This window comes from Ursus arctos, unplaced genomic scaffold (assembly GCF_023065955.2).
Source record: "Ursus arctos isolate Adak ecotype North America unplaced genomic scaffold, UrsArc2.0 scaffold_14, whole genome shotgun sequence".
Taxonomy (NCBI): domain Eukaryota; kingdom Metazoa; phylum Chordata; class Mammalia; order Carnivora; family Ursidae; genus Ursus; species Ursus arctos.
Genome location: NW_026622808.1, coordinates 19,703,089 through 19,720,418, shown reverse-complemented (window position 1 = coordinate 19,720,418; position 17,330 = coordinate 19,703,089). Strand labels below are relative to the sequence as shown.

Sequence of the window (17,330 nt, the reverse complement as noted above, 5' to 3'; positions counted from 1 at the left end):
CAGTGCGAGGGGCCGAGTTCACCTGGGGTGGGGGCTGGGAGCGGCTCCGAGGCTCACCTGTAAATCTTCCTCTGGGACAGGTCAGACCAGTAGATTCTGTTGCGGGCCACCTCCGTGTCTAGGGCGACGACGTTCTTCAGGTTCGGGATGAGGCTGGTGTATTCGCTGCGGTCCAGGGTCATCTTCCGCACCTCGTGGCGGTTGGTGAAAAAGAGGTAGGCGATATTGCCTGGGGACGCAGGGAGGATGCTCAGGGGAGCAGAAGGGACCCCGAATCCTGCTTGTCACCCTCTGGGGTCCGGCTAAACCGGAGGAGACACTCAGGATGGGGTGGAAAATGCCTCGCTGGCGCATTAACCGTGTGGTTCTGATGCTCTGACATCCTGGGCCTTGCAGAGCCCGAAGGGACAGCCCCTCCCAGGGCCGGCCCTCTCCCTCTGCCTCCTGAGGGACCCTGGTGCTTCCCCAGGGGGCCCCAGGGCTGCCACGCTCCCCCTCCTCCTGGGAACTGTAACAACCGATCTTTTCAGTGGTGGTCGTCTCCTGCTGGGTTGGCCCCACCATACGTGAATGGAAGTAAAACCCCCATTAAAAATAAAACCTACACTGGGGCCCCAGCATTTTCCATCGTGGAACATAAAGATGAAGAAACGTTCACGGTTAAGGTATACAGAGCTACTCCTTAGGGCAGGAAATTCTGAGTGCTTTTCATATTCCGTTTTCCCTCATTGATTCTCACACCCCGATGGGGCCAGAGCTGTCGTCAAACTCTCGTTATATACAAGGTGCCTGAAGCTCAGAGAGGGGAAGTGACGAGCCCAAGGTCACACCAGCTGGCAAGTGGCAGAGCTGGGATTCAAACCCAGGCTGCCCCGACTCTGGGGGCTGTGCTGTAACCACGACACCAATATTCACCAACAAGCTGACCGTGTGTACAACTGACCTCGAATAGCCCTTCCCACGATACCACGCGCACCCCTGGGAGGGTGTCTGTATAGACACCGGCCCCAACAGGTTGGAACCAAAGTGAAACCTCAAACCCTGGGGGGGTTTCACGAACTCAGTCCCCAGTTTTCCCCAGAACGGGGAAACGCATGGGGCTGTGACAGAGGGCGGCCAACGAACAGCCACAAAAGGGACAACAACAGGGGAGAAGCCTTCAAGGCTCAAAGAGACCCTTGAGGAAACGGAAGACGATCTAAAATATTTCTGCAAACTTGTCCGTCATGGGAATCACACCGGAGGGCGGAGCGGACACAAAGCAAAGGGAGTTTGGCCCACTGGTCGACTCCTCAAACACATGGGATCCCCTCACTTCGGGGCTTTGGAGAATCAGTGCCCGGCTGCGGGGCTCGTCTTCAGTTTAGGTAGAAAAGAAACCGCGATTCCTGCGGTTTGGTCTTCTTATGAGCAATTGATTATAGCTTGGTCTCTCTTAAGGGAATGTTTGCTTTTTGGGTATAAGTCCCTCTAAGTGAATAAGAACAGCTGGTTGTGGGGGGGGGGCCTTCAGGCACAGCCTTTCAACCTCTTGTTCCCTGAAGCCACTGGGGGGCCTGGGGGCTGCAAACCGGATCTCCTGCCAATTGATCTGGGTCAGCAGGGAGGCAGGACCCGGACGGGCAGCCTCCTGGCAAGTTCCTGACAGGGCTGCTCACCATCTGCCAGAGGTCTCTGGAGGACACAGTCTGCCACCACCACCCCCCCCCCCCCGGCCCCAGCAGTCTTTGGAGTGGATGCAAAGGTCACATGACGAAACTCCCCCCTGCACCTGCTCTTGGCTCCGGCCCCACCCCCATCGGCCCCGCCTGGTGCTCACCCACAGCCTTGCAGGCTTTGGTGTGGGGGTCCAGCTGGAAGCCCTCCTCACAGTCGCACTTGTAGCTGCCCTCGAGGTTCACGCACAGCTGGCTGCACACGTCGGGATCCTGACACTCGTCAATATCTGCAAGTCGGGACACAGGGACTTGGGGTGCCGATGGAGTGATGGGCTCCCACCGAAAGCCATGCCTCCTGATGGCACATGGGGACAGCCGAGGCCCTCTGGGGAAGACCTCCAGAGCCAGGGTCTTGGTGACCAGCAGGTTCAGAAATAAAAACACAGAAACAGCCAAGCATCGTCTCCAACAATGACCCTGACCTCACCGTTAGCCCCAGGGGTGCGGCCCACAGGGCAAAGCTGCGTCAGCCGAGATTTCTTTTGTAATTATTAACCCCAAAGGCAAGAACCGAGTGCTCCTCGAGGGCTGGGCCTGCGCTGGATGTCCCAGGCATCCGGCACCTCATTAAAGCCTCCTAACAGGCCCGTGAGGTCAGCACCGCTTTCGTGCCCACTGAACAGGTGGGGAAACTGAGGCACCGAGGGTCTGGCCACCCCAGGAGCAGAAAGGGCTGAGGAGGAATCACCTTCGCATCTTCGCTGGTCCACCAGCCGGAAGCCCTCGGGGCACAAACACTCATAGCCCATCTTGAGGTCGTTGCAGATGTGGGAGCAGCCGCCCTTGTTGTCCAGACACTCGTTGGTCCCTGTGGTGGCGGGGGGGGGGGGGGCCTGGTCACACTCAGGTCATCGGCACCCCTGCACCATCTCATCACCCTCATCATGATGGCCACGACTCAGGGACCAGTGAACTATCACATCCCCGAAGAGGACGTCACGGAACCCCTGTCACGTGCAGCACCAGGAGGGAACCTGGAGGCCATTCCGCTGAGTGAACCACGAGGGGCACAGAAGGACAAATACTGTAGGATTCACCCATAGGAGGTCCCCAGTGGAGTCAAATTCAGAGACAGGAAGTAGATGGCCGGCGCCAGGGGTGGGGGAGGGGATGCGGAGGCAGCGTTTCTTGGGGCAGAGGTTCCGTCTGGGAAGATGAGAAAGTTCTGGAGACGGACAGTGGGGATGGCTGTACGACCATGTGAGTCTGCTTAATGCCGCTGAACTGGACACTTAAAAATGGCCAAGACGGTAAATCCTATGGTTTCTTTCTTTCTTTCTTTCTTTCCTTCCTTTCTTTCTTTCTTTCTTTCCTTCCTTCCTTTCTTTCTTTTTTTTTGTAAAACACATTTGAAAATGTTCTTGATTATAAAAACTAAAAAATCATGTTCCACAGTTGCAGGTCCTAACTCCCAGCAAGCACACGGGTATCTGAACCACAGCTGTGGAAACTGAGGCACGGCCAGGCTCCAAGACTCGCCCAAGATCACAGCGCTGGACCAGACCCGGGGTGCCGGCACCCATGCCCCGGCTCTCCCTACAGGGCGGTGGCCCATGCCAGCCTACCCTCTGTTCTTGCGTGGCCCCAAAGCTAAGAATGCTTTTTACATTTTTAAATAGTTGAAAAGAAAAATAAGAATCAAAAGAAAAAGTATTTCGTGCCACGTGAAAGGTTCAAACATTGATGAGGGAACGGAAGGCAAGCTGAGGACAAAGCAGAAGCTGACGCCCTGCAAACCCCCCCCCAGGATGTATGTGACATTCCTCAGGCACTCCTGGCTGCCCTAAAGGACAAAGAAACAGTCCTTACTACCTACAGGCCATTGACAAGTCCTTGAAACAGGCATGGTGACATTCCTCTAGGAACTCAGCTGCCTCCATGTTAATACTTTGCTAAGGGCAAAAGGCAGTCCTAGCCTGACCCCCTCCCCTCCACCAAGATCCTGTAAGTCTGCTTTAACGTATAGAAATTCCTTTGGAAACGTCCTTTATCTCTAACCACCCCCCCACCCCAGATACATGTTGGCAATCATCCCCCAAGCATGTGGCCCACCGATAGACATCTGACGGGTCTCGTGACTCAGGTTTTATTAGACGGTAATAAATGACCTTTTCCCGACAACAGCTAGTCCCCTCAAGGTCCTGGAAACCTTGCTTCCAAAATTCCTTAGAGACTTACGCTATCCCTAACCCCCTCCCAACTTGAGGGTATATAATGGGCCACTCCTCACAACCCCGGGGCAGCAGCTCTTTCTGCCCACGGGTCCTGTCCCTGTGCTTTCATAAACCACCATTTTGCACCAAAGACATCTCAAGAATTCTTTCTCGGTCGTCAGCTCCGGACTGCACCCCACAACCTCACCTGCACCTCATCAACATCAGTGTCCCTAACTGGGTTTGCTTGGAGCACGGCCACACGCGATCACGCTCGTGTGCATTCGTAAGCGATTTTCCTGCTCAACGGTCCTGTTGAACAGCTGCGACAGACCTTACAGCTGGTCAAGTCCAAAATATTTGCATGGCCACAGGTTAGAGAGCACAGCTGAAACTTTACAAGCATCGCAACAGCCAATCCCCAGCAGCCCCAGGATGTTGAACCCTTACTGTCCCATCCTACAGATGTGAACACTGAGGCTCGGAAGCAAAGCTGCTCCTCCCCTAGGACCCCCATGTCTGTGTTGCCGCAGAGCTAAAGCACTCATGGGCATGGGTGGGCAGGAGACTTGCAGCCCCACAGCACCCACGTCTGGGTCCCAGCCCCAGCTCCCCATAAGTCCGAGAGCCACCTGCACCCCGGGGGGCTTACCGCACTCCTTCAGGGGCTCGTCCGACCAGTCCCGACAGTCCCTGATCGAGTTGCACACTTTGTCCAGCGTGATGCATTCGCCGCTGTGGCACTTGAACTTGTTGGGGCCCTCGCACAGCGTCACTAAGAGCCAAAGAGGACGGTCAGGCGCTTCTGAGACGCAAGAGCCCACTTACTGCTCTTTATTCATATAATAGCTTATTCACATAAGAGGATATGTAAGTGTATTCATAATGATGTACTTTAACATCATGGAAATAAACACTTAAAAATGGTAAAGATGGGGGGCGCCTGGGTGGCTCAGTCATTAAACGTCGGCCTTCGGCTCAGGGCGTGATCCTGGCATTCTGAGATCGAGCCCCACATCAGGCTCCTCTGCTGGGAGCCTGCTTCTTCCTCTCCCACTCCCCCTGCTTGTGTTCCCTCTCTCGCTGGCTCTTTCTCTCTCTGTCAAATAAATAAATAAAATCTTTAGAAAAAAAAAATCGGAAAGATGGTAATTATTTTTTCTTATATGTCGTTTACCACAGTTGTTAAAAAGTGCATTATCAGAATTTAACTTCTTGTTCAAAAAAGTTTGTTTCAGGGAGCGCCTGGGTGGCTTAGGTGGTTAAACGTCTGACTCTGGATTTCGGCTCAGGTCATGATCTCATGGTCGTCAGATCGAGCCCCACGTCCGGACGTGGAGCCTGCTTAAGATTCTCTAGCTCCCTCTCCCTCCTCCTCCCCATACACTCTCTCTCTCAAAATAAATACATAAAATCTTTAAGAATTTAAAGATGGCTCAGTCAGTGAAGTGTCTGCCTTCAGCTAGGGTCATGATTCCAGAGTCCTGGGATCAAGCCCCACATCAGGCTCCCTGCTAAGCACGGAGCCTGCTTCTTCCTCTCCCCCTACTCGTCCTCTGTCTTTCGCTCTCTCCCTCCCAATAAATAAAATCTTTAAAAAAAAATCTTTAAGAATAAAAAATAAAAAAATAAAAGCAGTATCCTTATGTTCCATGATTTTACCACAATTAAAACAATTTTTAAATGAATGCTGCTGATAAACAATTGGGTTGCTTCTAGTGTTTTGCTGTTAGGCTGGTGCTGTTCCACATGTTCCGGAGCCCGTCTCCCGGTTACAGGTTCGAGTTTCTCCTGGGGTCATTCCCAGGAGTAGAAGTGTCACTCTGTAAGCACAGGAAAGTGCTTTACGTGGAGTCGTACAGTCTCCACGTACAGTCGTACGTGGAGTCAAACGAACGTTACCTCTGAGCTCAAAGACAGGAGCCCTGCACACTTTGGCCTCATTAAATCTCACAGTCCTGAGATAGATGCTCTCGTGACGCATGTCAGAGAAATGGCAGCGAGGTTCAGGGAGGGCAAGCAACTTGCCCGAGGACACACAGTGGGTACAGGGCTGCCCCGAGAGGAGCTCACCGTTGATGCAGCCGAGCTCGTCGCTCATGTCCTTACAGTCATTCTCCCTGTTGCACTGCCGGCTGCCGTGGATACAGGTCCCATCCGAGCACTGGAACTCATCAGGCCGGCACGTGGCCACAGCTGGGAAAGACAGGACACATGTTGGGTTTTCTCAAGGAGCAGCGAAGAGAACAAACTAGCACCTTCGAAGCAGCAATTTCCTGGCTGCCTCGGGCATCAGGGACAGCACATCACAGGAAAGATTTTAGAGGTGAAAAAACATGCCCCACCACCTCCATGAGCAGGAGACAGGGGCTCATCCATTTTACCTGCTTCCCACCTGGGGAAAAACTCCCCAGGTACACCTGTCTTCATATTCTAAATTTTAGCCAATGTAGTTTTCTTTCTTTTCTTTTTTTAAGGTGTGTGGGGGGGGAGGGCAGAGGGGGAGAGAGGATCTTAAGCAGGCTCCACGCCCAGCACGGAGCCCAACACGGGGCTCGATCTCACAAGCCTGAGACCAAGAGCTGAGCCGAAATCAAAAGTCGCTTAACCGACCAAGTCACCCAGGTGCCCCTAACCGTTGTAGCATTGGGTTTTCCTTCATGGTAGTAAGTACTTTTTTCCTCAATGAAGAAGAATCCCAGAAAATTATTACTAAAGTCACAGGACAAAGTATGGAAAATAAGAAAGTTGGGGGAAGCACCCTAACACATCCACTGAGTTTTCCTGGAGTTTTCTCCAATCTTTCCACATACGCATTTTTGAGAACATGTAATTTTAAGATTTTCAGTCATCTCTCCCCCAACGTGGGGCTTGAACTCACAACCCTGAGATCAAGAATCACACTCTCTACTGATGGAGGCGGCCAGGTGTCCTTAGAACGCATAATTTGCGGGGTGCCTGGGCGGCTCAGTTGTTAGGCATCTGTCTTTGGTTCAGGTCATGATCCCTGGGTCCTGAGATCGAGGCCCACATCGGGCTCCCTGCTCGGTGGGGAGTCTGCTTCTCCCTCTCCTGCTCCCCCTGCTTGTGCTCCCTGTCAAACGAACAAACGAACGAATGAATAAATAAATAATAATAAAAGAGTGGGGGAAGCCTGCTCAAGTTATGAGAATTAAGTGAGTTTGTGCTGAGTTTTAGTACAAATTGTATACAAAGTCATCCATTATTTTAAAATGTGACTTTCAGGGGTGCCTGGCAACTCAGTCAGAAGAACGTGCAACTCTTGATCTCGGGGTTGTGAGTTCGAGCCCCACACTGGGTGGAGAGATTACTGGGGAAAAAAAAAGTCACTTTTTTTTTTTTTTTAAAGTGACTTTTAAAAAGTCTAATTCCATCTAGACAGAGATTACAATTCTGTGAAAAGAGCGCACAGGGGCAAAGTTACCAAAGAAACAGGGACATGAAAACATGTTCTAGGTTCACAGCAGCTCTACACCGCTGGCTTTGAGGTGACACCCCCCCCCCCCCCGCCCCCAGGAAGCACTGACGCCAGGCCAGGGTCTGGGCACAGTCCTTTATCTCCACGGTCTCCAACACAGGAGCCACTCACCACGCGTGGCTACTTAACTGCCAACTCGCGAAAGTGCAATAAACCCGAACATTCCAGTCTCCGCTTGCACTAGCGACCCTGGGTAGCAGTTATCGCACTGGGCAGTGCAGAGGTGGGAGGTGTCCACCGCCCCCAGAAAGTTCGATGGGGTGGTGCTGGACTCCAGTGAAGGCCAATGCTCTTGCCCCATTCTATGGGGGAGGAGAACACAATGCAGTGACATTGAGTCCTTGGCTGGAGGTGACCCGCCAGGCCCGGCGCCAGGATCCTTTCTGGACGAAAATACTACTGCAGCTTGCCACCCGCTCCTCTGGTCAAGAGAAGAGGTGAGCTACGTAGGCTAGTTAGAGACAGGGTCCCCTTTCACGGAGGCTTTCTCCTCCACGTGATCAGGAGCACTGGAAGAAACACGGAATGAGACTGAAGTCCCCACGGTGGGCCTCGACAGTGTTTAAGCACTGGAAGGCCGACCTGTCCCACCCCCAGGGGAGCACAGGGACAGGGGCGAGGACCCCCGCATGGTGGCCTTACTGCAGTTCTCCTCGTCGGACTTGTCCTTGCAGTCAGGGCCGCCGTCACAGCGCCAGCTGGAGTGGATGCATTCGCCGCTCCGGCAGTAGAATTCGAGGGACGAGCAAGGGCCATTGTCCCGTTGGGGGGCTGATGTGTTGCGGCCCCCACAGCGTTGCGGCCACTCATCTGAGCCATCCTTGCAGTCGGGGTCGCCGTCACAAGCCCACAGCTCGGGGATGCAGGCAGAGTTGTTGCACTGGAAGCTGGAGGGGCCGCAGGTGGGCACGGGGCAGGACGCCTCGTCGGACCCGTCCAAACAGTCCCGATCCGAATCACAGACGAAATCCAGGGCGATGCACTTCCCATCCTGGCAGCGGAACTCATTCTGGGCGCACGTTCTGGGCACTGCAGGGATGGACGGGAGAAGACAAGCCGGTCAGAGAGCCCCTACTTCTCACTAGCAGCCCGTTCCACAGATGAGGACACGGAGTCCCGGAGAAGCCAGACCTCGGCGAGAGACCCTGGAGAGGCAGCCAATATGGTGGTCAGGGGCCCTGGACAGGAACCCCTGCCAGCATCAGCCTCCCCAGCCTGCTCCTGTGGCCCCTCTGTGCCTGTTTCCTCATCTGCACATGGGCCCAGCCCAAGGGAAGTACTATTAAAGCGTTTGCTGTTATTAAAAGAAACGCCCCCCAAGATGTCGTAATTATGTGATGTCATGGAGGTGCTGGCTAACACAACAGTGGTGGTCACTTTGCAATGTGTGTGTGTATTAAATCATCAGCTACTCTATTTTTTTGGAGAGAGAGTCTACACACGAGGGGGGTGGCAGGGGCAGAGGGAGAGGGAGAGAAACTTAGGCAGACTCCATGCCCAGCACAGTGAACCGGGGTTCGGTATCACGATCCTGAGATCATGACCTGAGACGAAACCAAGAGTTGGATGCTCATCTGACTGAGCCACCCAGGTGCCCCCACCAAAAAAATGTTTTTAAAGTGGTCGGGGTGGCGGGGCGCCTGGGTGGCTCAGTCGGTTAACGGTTGGTTGAGTGTCCGACTGTTGATTTCGGCTCAGATCATGAACTTGTGGTGGTGGGATCGAGCCCCACGCCGGGCTCTGCGCTCAGCTCAGAGTCTGCTCTGGATACTCTCTCCCTCTCCCTCCCCTCGCACTCTCTCAAATAAATAAATAAAATTTTTAGGGAAAAAAAAAGAGAAATTGGCAACTTTAACAAAAATTTTGGGCTTTTATGGGGTGCCTGGGTGTCTCGGTCGTTAAGCATCTGCCTTCGGCTCAGGGTGTGATCCCGGTGTTCTGGGATCGAGCCCCACATCAGGCTCCTCTGCTGGGAGCCTGCTTCTTCCTCTCCCACTCCCCCTGCTTGGGTTCCCTCTCTCGCTGACTGTCTCTCTCTGTCAAATAAATAAATAAAATCTAAAAAAAAAAAATTTTTTTTTGTTTTTTAAAATTCTTTCCCCCATCTACTCTTTAAACTTAATGTTTAAACTTAATGTTGTATTTCAATTATATTGCAATAAACCTGGAAGGAAAAAAAACGTACCTGGAAAAAGAACAACAATCCACTTTATTTCTAAATGTTCCCAGACGAGGTAGTTCATCAGATAATCACTAATCCAGGTTAGACACGCATTTCTCAAGTGAATGTATGAGAATGCTTGTGTGTTTTTTTTTTTTAATATCATGGATTTTTATATTTTCTGAACTTGAAGATCTGACATTATCTTAATTAGTTATTTAGATTTTTCCTGGTTATTTTTCTCAGAGCCTTACTCCATTAAAAGGACAAAACAAAACTACACCATTTAATAACTAACACTGAAGAGCCACGTCAGACCCCCAGCCCTCCGGAGTGCCTCCCACTCCAGGACGCGGGGCCCTGTTTCTTCCCAGAATCCGCAACTTGGTGATGCTCTCCTCTTCTCGGTGGTCAGCTGAATGATAGGTCGAGGTCAGCGAACACCTACTGTGTGCTCAGCCTCCCGGGGTGGCTGGGGGTGGTCACAGGGGCTCACCAGAGCACGTGCCATGTGGTTGGGGGCGGGGACACTTGGCAAGGACAGCCTCAGTGAGTTTGCTGACGACTGTAAGAGGTAGAACCGACCCTATCGCCTGCGATGCCTCCTGGGCGAGGTGGGGTTCAAACAGTACGAGGGAGCTTGGGGGGAGCTTCCAGGAGATGGAGCCCACCGCAGACCCCAGAGCAGCCAATCCGCAGCTCTGCTGGGGCACCAACTCTAACTGCAGCCCAGGACCAGGGGGGGAACCAGGAGGGGCCAGCGCAGGGCTGCCCGGGGAGGGAGCACACTTACGACAGCCTTGCTCGTCGGAGCCGTTCTCGCAGTCCACCTGGCCGTCACATCGCCAGGGCTGAGGGATGCAGCGGTTGACACGGCCGCCACAGCTGAAGTCCCCAGACTTGCAGGTGACAGACACTGTGGGAGAAACCCGACTGAGCCTTCTCTCAGAGGGAAGCCCGCTCTGACTCCCCAGCCCCAGCTTTGCAGAGCAAAAACACAGTTTTCAGAAAGAAGGTGCCAAGCCCACATTTCTGGGTGAAAATGAAAGACAGCTAATGGAACTTGTTAAAAAAAAAAATTAGACACGAAGCGATGAAAAGGTTTGGAAGGACAGAGGTGATGGTTGCATAGCACCGTGACCATATTATTACTACTGAACTGATTCCATTAAAACGGTTAATTTTACGTTATGTGAATTTCACCTCATTTTTTTTTTTTTAAGCTGTTAAGGTTCCAGAAATATCTCTTCCCCCAAGTCCCAATTCATGGTTGAACACATCAGCCTACTGGCTGATGTTCACCTCATCTGTCACCCGCTCTCATCAAAAAGGGTACGAAGTGTGTCATGCCCAAAGGGGACTCACTGCAGGTCTCCTGGGACTCATCGGAGGCATCCAGGCACTCGGCGCTCCCGTCACAAACCCACTTGTAGGAGATGCACTTCCCATCTTGGCACTGGAACTCGTTTCTCCCACACTTGTCTTCCACTGACAGAGAAGGGAAGAGGAAGGACCATTCAGCGCCAGCATCGGAAACTGACAACACCACCTGTGTGTGTCTGTTTCCTGCCAGCTGTGGAATGAACCAGAAATAGAATCCAATCGTTCCCAGGAAATAAAACACACACACAACAAATTTCATGAACCAAAAGTGCAGCGGAGGATGCAAAGAATAGATCTACAAGAGTGACTTGCCAACAGTGTGTAAAACTTGACATAATGGTTGTTGAGTCCAGTGTAAGGACGCACTAACGTAGGAAACAAAATAGTAGCACTTCCCTGCACATGAAAAAAGAAAATAATTTAGGGGCACCTGGGTGGCGCCGTCGTTAAGCGTCTGCCTTTGGCTCAGGGCGTGATCCCAGTGTTCTGGGATCGAGCCCCACATCAGGCTCCTCCGCTGGGAGCCTGCTTCTTCCTCTCCCACTCCCCCTGCTTGTGTTCCCTCTCTCACTGGCTGTCTCTCTCTCTGTCAAATAAATAAATAAAACCTTTAAAAAAATAATAATTTAAATGATGTAGTATATTAGAAACCTGTGTTGGCAAGAGAAATGAGGAAAATTGACTGTGTGAAATCATTCAGCGGAAGGAAAGATGAGGGGCCATCTCCAGTAGGTAGGGAGGAAATAGAAAGAGATACAAATTATGAGAAACTATGAATGTAGATGTCAGAACAGAGATGCTGGAGCAAAAATAATCGTGTATTGGAAGTTCGGCTCAAAAGAGAACAGAGACAGTAGCAAAAGCTGTAATATGAGAAACTTTTTCTAGGAAAGCAAAGATTCAGATTTTTTTTTAAAGGATTTTATTTATTTATTTGATAGCACAAGCAGCGGCAGTGTCAGGAAGAGGGAGAGGGAGAAGTAGGCTCCCCGCTGAGCAGGGATTCCCTATGCGGGGCTCGATTCCAGAACCCGGGATCTCGACCTGAATGAAGGCAGACGCCTAACCCACTGAACCACCCAGGCGCCCACAAAGACTCAGATTTTTAGATAAACAATGAGGACAAGTAAATTTCTGGGAAATTTCCTTAACACATTGACTTTTGCATTTTGGGAAAGAGATCACAGTAATGTTGACTGAGTTTAGTCTTAAATACTATATTTTGATTCAGAATGCACTGTTCTCTGTAAACTGGAATAAAGCAAACTTTTATTATTAGTGATACCTGGTAAAAAAAATCTTTTAATCTCTAAATATAAACTTTAATGTCCTATGTAAATTAAAACATTGTGGCCAATAAAAATTATTATCTGGTTTACCTCATCATGCTTTACGAATAAATAAGACCCCCCCCCCAAAAAAAGAAGTTAGTAGGATTTTCCTATTGAGTCAGATGTTCTGAGGGCAAATAGTATGTAAAATGTACACTTTGACTGATGGCTACATTTACTGTAAATTCCATTATTCTCATAAGAAGATTGAAATCTTAAAAAAAAAAAAAAGGAAAAACATTCATTTTATTTGAGAAAGCGTGAACGTGCAAGCAAGGAGAGGAGCAGAGGGGGAAAGAATCCCAAGCAGACTCCTTGGTAAGCATGAAGCCCAGTGTGGGACTCGATCCCACGACCCAGAGACCATGACCTGACCTGAAACCAAAAGTTACAAGCTTAACCGACGGAGCCACCCGGGCGCCTCTGTTTTTCCTTTTATCAATTTTGAATGCTAGCCATAACCAAAAGTATAGTTTAATGGTTTGTGCAAAATTTAATCATTACCTCATCTTGCACAAGGGTAATTAATGAATGCATGATAACTTGAAACAGAAACCACCTCTCCAGAAAGTTATTCCAAGGCTGGGAGAACCTTCCAGACAAAAAGAACAGGAAAGCAAAGGGGTGGCTGCCTGGCTTAGTCGGTAGAGCATGCGACTCTTGAGCTTGGGGTTGAGTTCGAGCCCCATTTGATGTAGACATTACTTAAAAATAAAATCTTTAAAAACAAAAAAACAGGGCACCTGGGTGGCACAGTTGGTTAAGCGTCTGACTCTTGGTTTCGGCTTAGGACGTAATCTCAGGGATGCGAGATCGAGCCCTGGGTCAGCCTCTATGCTCATTGCAGAGTCCGCTTGAGGGTCTCCCTCCCTCTGCCCCCCACCCCTGAGCAGGTGCTCACATGCATGTGCTCGCGCTCTCAAGTCAATAAATCTTAAAAACAACCCTGCCTTCCCTGACCTAACTATACGTTGTCACTTGAGATTTTAAATCCTAGGAAGCTATCACGAATAAGATATTTTTAAAGTGTTATGTATTTTTTAGCTCATCTTGTTCAACATCTCTGCTTCTCTGTGGAGTTATATCTTATAATGTATCTAATAGAGTGGTAGTGGTATATAATGAATAATTATATTGGGGAGAACAGTGTGTGCTTTTTCTCGTTCTTTCTTTCTTTTTTTTTTTAACCAGTGGAGGCATGTGATTCAAAGAGTTTGGAGAGCAACTAGTTAAGACTGTGATGAAAGACTTTAGGGCCAAATGCACTGTGAAATTCTGGACTGGGTCCTGGAAGAGGAAAGGGAAAAGGTGGTGAAATCCAAATAAAGTCTAGAGTTAATAGTAATAGACCAACATTAAACTCTTAGGTTTTTTTTTTTTAAAGATTTTATTTATTTGACAGAGAGAGAGAGAGCACAAGCAGGGGGAGCGGCAAAGGGAGAGGGAGAAGCAGGCTCCCCACTAAGCAGGGATTCTGAGGCAGGACTCGATCCCAGGACCCTGGGATCATGACCTGGGCCGAAGGCAGACTAACTGTGCCACCCAGGTGCCCCAAACTCTTAGTTTTGACAAATATACTATGGTCTGTAAGATGTTAGCATTGGGGGAATCTGGATGTGGGATCTATGAGAATTCTCTGCAATATCTTTGCAACTTTTCTGTAAATCTAATTCTAAAATAAAAGGCTACTCGTGTGTGTGTGTGAGTTAAGTGATATAAGTTTATTAAATGAAGATACAGAAAAAGCTCTCAAGAGAAAAAGGCTACTTTTAAAAGTCCTTCAAGATGGGGTGCCGGGTGGCTCAGTCAGTTAAGCATCTGCCTCCTGCTCAGGTCATGATCTCAGGGTCCTGGGATCGAGCCCCGCATTGGGCTCCCTGCTCAGCAAGGAATCTGTTTCTCCCTCTCCCTCTGTCCTCCCCCTGCTTGTGCTCTCTCTCTCTCAATAAATAAAATCTTAAAAAAAAAAAAAAAGATTTGTGGAGCATGGGGGCGTGGGGGGAGAAGAAAGCTTTTAGGGCTTGACGTCACGGGAAAGCAAGTCATTAAAGTGATGAAGCTCATTCCATTCTTGGCCAAAATGGAACAACTGAGGTCTCCAACCAAGTTAATGCCAAGACATTAGGTGGCAGAGAAGTGAAGGTGATCCATGGTGGGAAGGGAGCTGGAAGGACCTGCCTAGGACTTCCCCTCCAACCTCATGATAAATGGCCAGCATGCCTTCCATCCACACATCTGCAGGCATCTGTTTTCCCCATAAATAGCGGACCTGAAAGCTTCCCTACATGCAAGGAAGGTGGCGATGACCTTGAGGTCACCAGATTTCACCAATTGTTTCCTGCCCCAAAGCAACGTGAATTACAACCCTGTGGGAGGGACTTTCTCCTTCCCCCTCTACAATGAACCTCGTGACCCATATGTTGCCTCCATGCTGGATCCCATAAAAGTTTCACAACCTCAGAGCCTAAATCCTTGCAGCTCCGTCCCAACTCTCCCAAGTTTTCTTCCCCTGCAGTCATCCAGATTGAACCTTCCTGGAAGACAGGGAGCTGGAACCATCCAGCTATACCATTTCCAAATTCCTGACGCACAGAAACTGTGAGATAGTAAATGCAAGTTGTTGCTGTTGTTAAGATTTATGTATTTATTTTAAAGACAGAGCACGAGAGGGAAAGGCAGACGGAGAGGGAGAGAGAATCTCAAGGAGACTCCACACTGAGCGAGGAGGCCAACATGGGGCTCGATCCCACAACCCTGAAATCATGACCTGAGCCGAAACCAAAGAGTTGGACACTTAATGGACTGGGCCACCCAGGCGCCCCTAAATGTGTGTTGTTTTAAGCTACTAAGTTTGGGGGTAATTTCTTGACTAACAGTTCAACGTTGAGACGGACCTTCCAAAAAACTGGGTTCTGCACCCCCAGAAGCTCCTAAAACATCCAGTTCTCACTCCTATCACACTACATGAAGCACCTGTTTACTTGCACATCTCCCAACCTAAATTTAAATCTTGAGGGCAAGGAATGTCTTTTTCATCCTTTCGGCACAACAGAGGCATGGGCCAATGCCGGACACAGTCACAATACTTTTGTGCAACAGGTATGGGGAGAATCAGAGCCAGGTCCCTCACCTCACCAGGCAAAGGGCTGGGAAAAGGGCCACTCTTCCACTCTCTCCCTTGCAGAGGGTCACAGGGCAGAACCTGCAACGTTTAAGTTAAGGTGCAAAGTTTCTGGGACCCGGAAGAAATACTAGCACAGGTGCAGGGCGATGCTAAGTTCGAGGAATTCCAACGGCCTTCTTAGGAGAAAAGGAGAGAACAACTGGTGCAGTTTGAAATAGGACCACAAAGGGCACTCTCGGTTTCTGCTCAGGTCATGATCTTAGGGTCTCGGGATCCAGGCCCATGTTCGGCTCTGTGTTCAGCAGGGAGTCTGCCTGAGATTCACTCCCTCTCCCTCTGCCCACCCCCCACCCTCCACTCGCATACTCTCAAATAAATCAATCATAAAAAAAAAAAAACAAAAAACAGGACCACAAATTCTGTGACACTACCTTGAAAGGGTGAGCCTAATTTGCCGCACTGCAGTGTGCTTTATTTTTTTTATTTTTTTATTTTTTTAAAGATTTAATTAATTTATTTATTTGACAGAGAGAGAGAGACAGCCAGTGAGAGAGGGAACACAGGCAGGGGGAGCAGGAGAGGAAGAAGCAGGCTCCCAGTGGATGAGCCTGATGTGGGACTCGATCCCAGGACTCTGGGACCACGCCCCGAGCCAAAGGCAGACGCTTAACGACTGAGCCACCCAGGCGCCCCTGCAGTGTGCTTTAGACTCGGGGGCTTGCTCCTCACAGAAAAAGGGAGACACAGTGAGGTGTGGCCTCGGAGCCTCGGTCAAAAAGGCCCTGCAGCCTCCTCCATGATCTTCTTAGATGGGACCCTCTCTCAGACTGCCTGCTCTGGGGGAGGCATGTCACAAGATGCCCTCAAGCAGCCCAAGGGGGAGTTCCACGCCGAGAGGACCTAAGGTGTTCTGCCAAAAGCCTCCAAGTGTACCATCTTGGAATGGAGTCTTCACTCCCATCAAGCCTTCGGATACCACAGAGCCTGCACAATTTCTTTTCCTGCAGTCATTCGCTTTGCAACTTACCATCTAGCGATGTTGCTACCAAATTCCTGACCCACAGAAACCGTGGGACAGTAAATGCATGTTATGTCAAGCCACTAAGTTTTGGGGTACTTTGTTAAGCAACAATTGATTAATAATACACAATCTAACTTAAAAAGGTATATCTCTAGCTAAACGTAGGGTTATAGCTATGTGTGCAAAGTCTATAGATGATAATAATGTGAATCCTCTGCAACTATCGAAAAAAGATGAGGTCAGGGCATCTGGGTGGCTCAGTCAGTTAAGTGCCTGCCTTCGGCTCAGGTCATGATCTCGGGGTCCTGGGATCGAGCCCCGCATCGGGCTCCCTGCTCAGCGGGGAGCCTGCTTCTCCCTCTGCCTCTGCCTGCTGCTCCCCCTGCTTGTGCTCGCTCGGTCATGTATGTAAAATCTTAAAAAAAAAAAAAAAGAAAAAGAAAAAGAAAAAGATGAGGCCAGTCATCCTATGTTGTAAAACAGAAAGCTGCACATAATATTTTCTAACTGGGGAGAAAAAGGAGGTGCAGAATAATTTCTAATAGTTCCATGTTTATTCTTTAAGAAACAGAATCCTATCTGTGCTTCTGCATAGGGAATAGTGGCCAATTCATTTCAGAGTTCTTTTTCTTTGAAGAATGCTTTACTTTTGAGATTTTTTAAAAGGAAAGAAAAAATAATTAAGTGAAGTAACGGCAACACCGATCACTGTCTGTCCCTGGCTTGCCTGCTTGTTACTCCAGTTCTCTAACTGTTCCAAGGGCCTTCTGTTGTCTTTGTCATTCCAGGGTGGGTAGACAAGGCCAGAGACCTCCAGCCCCCTTGAACATTTCCGCCACGCTTGAACCTAATCCTGCACCTGGGCTGAGGGCCCCGGGGGCCAGGGACCTTGGGACCCCGTTTAAAAACCAGCTTCCTGGGGCGCCTGGGTGGCGCAGCG

The 17,330-nt window shown here is 50.0% G+C and overlaps 1 protein-coding gene across 1 annotated transcript in view; it reads right to left on the bottom strand.

The window, feature by feature from the left end:
- Positions 1 to 17,330, bottom strand: part of LDLR (low density lipoprotein receptor) — a 34,171-nt gene that overhangs the window by 11,806 nt on the left and 5,035 nt on the right. Inside the window, exons 2-9 of the mRNA XM_026481436.4 lie at positions 10,897 to 11,019; positions 10,325 to 10,447; positions 8,013 to 8,399; positions 5,945 to 6,067; positions 4,524 to 4,646; positions 2,407 to 2,526; positions 1,820 to 1,945; positions 58 to 229 (exon numbers count right to left, since the gene is read on the bottom strand). Of these exons, the coding sequence (XP_026337221.1) occupies positions 58 to 229; positions 1,820 to 1,945; positions 2,407 to 2,526; positions 4,524 to 4,646; positions 5,945 to 6,067; positions 8,013 to 8,399; positions 10,325 to 10,447; positions 10,897 to 11,019 (1,297 nt within the window). The remainder of the gene's footprint in view (positions 1 to 57; positions 230 to 1,819; positions 1,946 to 2,406; positions 2,527 to 4,523; positions 4,647 to 5,944; positions 6,068 to 8,012; positions 8,400 to 10,324; positions 10,448 to 10,896; positions 11,020 to 17,330) is intronic.